The 5,000-nt window shown below is 43.1% G+C and overlaps 1 protein-coding gene across 2 annotated transcripts in view; it reads right to left on the bottom strand.

Annotated features, from left to right (window-relative positions):
* The window catches only part of LOC139568349 (collagen alpha-1(XI) chain-like), a 93,249-nt gene that overhangs the window by 789 nt on the left and 87,460 nt on the right, over positions 1 to 5,000 (bottom strand). For both annotated transcript variants that reach the window (XM_071390110.1, XM_071390109.1), the window contains exons 57-63: positions 4,938 to 4,991; positions 3,804 to 3,893; positions 3,255 to 3,564; positions 2,297 to 2,409; positions 2,120 to 2,188; positions 1,733 to 1,966; positions 1 to 670 (exon numbers count right to left, since the gene is read on the bottom strand). The exon at positions 1 to 670 is cut by the window's left edge and continues 789 nt beyond it. In XM_071390110.1, the coding sequence (XP_071246211.1) occupies positions 524 to 670; positions 1,733 to 1,966; positions 2,120 to 2,188; positions 2,297 to 2,409; positions 3,255 to 3,564; positions 3,804 to 3,893; positions 4,938 to 4,991 (1,017 nt within the window). In that variant the 3' untranslated portion in view covers positions 1 to 523. The remainder of the gene's footprint in view (positions 671 to 1,732; positions 1,967 to 2,119; positions 2,189 to 2,296; positions 2,410 to 3,254; positions 3,565 to 3,803; positions 3,894 to 4,937; positions 4,992 to 5,000) is intronic.

Genomic DNA, 5,000 nt, shown 5'->3' with positions numbered 1-5,000 from the left:
ATGGTTGAATGTCTGTAAGTATGAATGGATGAGTGTTTGTAAGTATGAATGGTTGAATGTATGTAAGTATGAATGGATGAGGGGCTAAGTATGAATGGATGAATCGATGAATGGCTTAATTAATGAATGAATGAGTGTCTGTAAGAATGAATGGATGAATGGTTGAATGAATGGATGAGTGTATTTAAGTATGAATAGATGAATGAATGAAAGGATGAGGAATGAGTGTCTGTTAGTATGAATGGATGAGTGTCTGTAAGTATGAATAGATGAATGGATGAGTGTCTGTAAGTTTGAATATATGAATGGATGAGTGTCTAAGTATGAATGAATGAATGGATGAGTGTCTGTTAGTATGAATGGATAAGTGCTGGTGTAAAGCTATATAAATATCTCTCTGGTGGCATCAGCCAGTCTCCTGGTTTTCCCTGTGTAAATGTCCGTGGATCTCAACCCTGTTACCAGGCATGTTAGTCCTGTTACCGGCCGTCTCATCCCGGTTACCGGCTGTGGAGGGCTGCCGTTAACCGTTGAAGCAGACGGGACCTAGCTGGAAGCCAAACTTCTGGTTGTTGTGTCCGAAGTCGGAGACAGAGACGTCGATGAGGGGGAGGGAGTCTGGCTGAGGGGCATCGAACTCTAACACCGTCCTCTCCTGACCTGAACCAGACTACAGGAGAGGAGGAGGACAACATGTCATCAACACATATTACACTTGTACTACTACTGATACCTGGCCTGAACCAGACTACAGGAGAGGAGGAGGACAACATGTCATCAACAGACACTTGTACTACTACTGATACCTGGCAGCCGTCGTGCAGTGCTGTGATGTAATGTCTGTTACCTGGCAGCCGTCGTGCAGTGCTGTGATGTAATGTCTGTTACCTGGCAGCCGTCGTGCAGTGCTGTGATGTAGTGTCTGTTACCTGGCAGCCGTCGTGCAGTGCTGTGATGTAGTGTCTGTTACCTGGCAGCTGTCGTGCAGTGCTGTGATGTAATGTCTGTTACCTGGCAGCCGTCGTGCAGTGGTGTGATGTAATGTCTGTTACCTGGCAGCCGTCGTGCAGTGCTGTGATGTAATGTCTGTTACCTGGCAGCCGTCGTGCAGTGCTGTGATGTAATGTCTGTTACCTGGCAGCCGTCGTGCAGTGCTGTGATGTAATGTCTGTTACCTGGCAGCCGTCAAGCAGTGCTGTGATGTAATGTCTGTTACCTGGCAGCCGTCAAGCAGTGCTGTGATGTAGTGTCTGTTACCTGGCAGCCGTCGTGCAGTGCTGTGATGTAATGTCTGTTACCTGGCAGCCGTCAAGCAGTGCTGTGATGTAATGTCTGTCTGTTACCTGGCAGCCGTCGTGCAGTGCTGTGATGTAATGTCTGTTACCTGGCAGCCGTCAAGCAGTGCTGTGATGTAATGTCTGTTACCTGGCAGCCGTCAAGCAGTGCTGTGATGTAGTGTCTGTTACCTGGCAGCCGTCGTGCAGTGCTGTGATGTAATGTCTGTTACCTGGCAGCCGTCAAGCAGTGCTGTGATGTAGTGTCTGTTACCTGGCAGCCGTCAAGCAGTGCTGTGATGTAATGTCTGTCTGTTACCTGGCAGCCGTCAAGCAGTGCTGTGATGTAGTGTCTGTGTCTGTTACCTGGCAGCCGTCGTGCAGTACTGTGATGCAGTGTCTGTGTGTTACCTGGCAGCCGTCAAGCAGTGCTGTGATGTAGTGTCTGTGTCTGTTACCTGGCAGCCGTCGTGCAGTACTGTGATGTAGTGTGTGTCTTGGTGGGTGAGCTCCTCTCCGCTGCTCCCTCTGAAGCGCAGCGCGTGCTGGTGGCTGAAGGTGGCGGTATGGAGCCAGGCGGCTGAGTTCTGACAGTGGTAGGTGAACGTCTGTCTGGATGAAGCACTCAACAGCTTAAGGAACACCAACTGAACTACATGGACCGGACTGCCATCTGAACTTGAATAGGAGAACTGAACTGGAGAGGGAGGGAGGGAGGGAGGGAGGGAGGGAGGGAGGGAGGGAGAGGGAGAGAGAGAGAGAGAGAGAGAGAGAGAGGCATTGAGTATGAAAAAGGGATATATCATAGAGAGAGCAGGATCACAAGAAACACACACACTGCATACCTGCTTTCCTTTCCTGAACTGGCTGTACCAGGTACCAGGTTTCTCTCCTTTCCAGGAACTCAGCTTCACCTGTAGAAGACACGTCAGTCATTCATCACTTCTCACGAGACTGAACCCAGCTCTACCTGTAGTGATTGGTCCCTCGCTCATATGCAGGAGAGGAGAGTGTGGACTCACCGACTGGAACTTAATGTCAGGGTACAGACATGTCTCTCCATCGGCCGTGAAGTTACAGAACACCTTGAAGGAGTCTCTATGGCAACCCTGGTTAGGGTCTATCCAGTACTCACCTACCGGGGGGGGGGGGGGGGGAGATGGGAGAGAGAGAGAGAGGGGGGGGTGGGGGGGGGGGGTGGAGAGAGATGGGAGAGAGAGAGGGCATGTAAGCTCTGTTGATAATTTGATTATATAGGTTGTACACTGTTGATGTAGTGACAGACAGAGGTAGATATACTGAGAGGTAGGTAGGTAGGAGTCGGTGAACTCTGGTGATAGATATATAGATTGATATAGAGAGAGTCATAGTCAGGGAGATAGATATATAGATACAGTGATAGACAGAGAGATAGATGTATAGATTGATATAGAGAGAGTGATAGAGAGATAGATGTATAGATTGATATAGAGATACAGTGATAGACAGAGAGATAGATGTATAGATTGATATAGAGAGAGTCATAGACAGAGAGATAGATATATAGATTGATATAGAGATACAGTGATAGACAGAGAGATAGATGTATAGATTGATATAGAGATAGATGTATAGATAGATATAGTGATAGATGTATAGATAGATATAGAGATAGATGTATAGATTGATATAGAGATAGATGTATAGATTGATATAGATGTATAGATAGAGATAAATGTATAGATTGATATAGAGATAAAGTGATATATAGAGATAGATGTATAGGTAGACATAGAGATATATGTATAGATTGAAATAGAGACAGACAGACAGACAGACAGACAGACAGACAGACAGACAGACAGACAGACAGACAGACAGACAGACAGACAGACAGACAGACAGACAGACAGACAGACAGACAGACAGACAGACAGACAGACAGACAGACAGACAGACAGACAGACAGACAGACAGACAGACAGACAGACAGGTATGTACCATCAGTGTACTTTGGGAACAACAGCTGTAGCTCCTTGCAGGTTCGGGCTGGATACTGATAGGTCCCCAGGGGGGTCCTCAGACCCTCTACCTCCGTCCTCATAGACGAGAGAGACGCAAACACCTCCTCCATCTCTTTCTCCTCCTCCTGCCCTGCCTGGTCTGCCTGCATCCTCTCCTCCTCTCCCCCCTCCGTCCCCTCTTGCTCTTCCTCGTCTTCCAGAGCGGCCCCGTCAAAGGAAGAGTGCTGCCTCCTCCTCCTTCCTCTCTCCTGCACCGGGACAGACTGAAGACCCACCGCAGGAAGACCCTGAGAGGAGGAGAGGCATTTCTAAATGAGGTTCTAAGGTTCTATGTGAAGGTTTCACGTGATCTTCTGAGGTTCTGATGGAGGTTCTATGTGAAGGTTCTAGGTGATGTTCTAAGGTTCTATTTGGAGGTTATTTGTGGAGGTTATATGCAGTGGTTCTAGGTGTGGCTCTATGGTTCTATGTGGAGGTTCTAGGTGAAGATCTAAGGTTCTAAGCAGATGTACTTGGTGGAACTCACAGGAGGTCCAGGAGGGCCAGCAGGACCTATATCTCCGATAGAACCGATGGGACCCTGGTTCCCTTTAGAACCCTTCTGTCCTACTCTACCCTAAGAGAGAGAGAGAGAGAGAGAGAGAGAGAGAGAGAGAGAGAGAGAGAGAGAGAGAGAGAGAGAGAGAGAGAGAGAGAGAGAGAGAGAGAGAGAGAGAGAGAGAGAGAGAGAGAGAGAGATAACAGAAGTGTAGACCACAGAGATCCTTTCAGAAACCATAACATAGTTATAACAATAATAGTAAGCAATTGTAAGTAAAAGTAATAGTAAGTAATAGTAATAGTAAGTACTAGTCATAGTAAGTTAAAGTGATAGTAAGCAATGGTAATATTAAGTAACAATAATTGTAAGTAATATAGATAGTAAATACGAGTAATAGTAAGTAATAGTAATAGTAAGAAATAATAATAGTAATAGTAAATAATAGTAAGAAATAATAGTGATAGTAAGTAATAGTAAGAAATAATAACAGTAATAGTAAGTAATAGTAAGAAATAATAACAGTAATAGTAAGCAACAGTAATAATAAGTAATAAAAATAGCAAGTAATAGTAATAGTAAGTAATAGTAAGAAATAATAATAGTAATAGTAAGTAATAGTAAGAAATAATAATAATAATAGTAAGAAATAATACTAGAAATAGTAAGTAATAGTAAGTAATAGTAATAGTAATAGTAAGTAATATAGATATTAAGTAATAGTAATAGTAAGTTATAGTAATAGTAAGAAATACTAATAGCAATAGTAAGTTATAGTAATAGTAAGTAATAGTAATAGTAAGTAATAGTAATAGTAAGTAAAAGTAATTGTACGTTATAGTAATAGTAAGAAATACTAATAGCAATAGTAAGTTATAGTAATAGTAAGTAATAGTAATAGTAAGTAAAAGTAATTGTACGTTATAGTAATAGTAAGTTTTAGTAATAGTAAGTAATAGTAATAGTAAGTAATAGTAATAGTAAGTAAAAGTAATATTAAGTTATAGTAATAGTAAGTTATTGTATTTGTAATAAAGTCGTTGTATTTGTAATAGTAAGACATTTTAATAGTAAGCAATAGTAAGTATAATAATAGTAATTGTAATAGATAGTGCTACTCACAGAGAGACCAGGTAGACCTGGAGGACCATTAGGACCTGCTAGACCAACCAGACCCTGAAACAA

The sequence above is a fragment of the Salvelinus alpinus genome, chromosome 2 (assembly GCF_045679555.1).
Source record: "Salvelinus alpinus chromosome 2, SLU_Salpinus.1, whole genome shotgun sequence".
NCBI classification, from domain to species: Eukaryota; Metazoa; Chordata; class Actinopteri; order Salmoniformes; family Salmonidae; genus Salvelinus; species Salvelinus alpinus.
The sequence above is the reverse complement of the archived record's forward strand: the minus strand, read 5'-3'. Positions and strand labels throughout refer to the sequence as shown.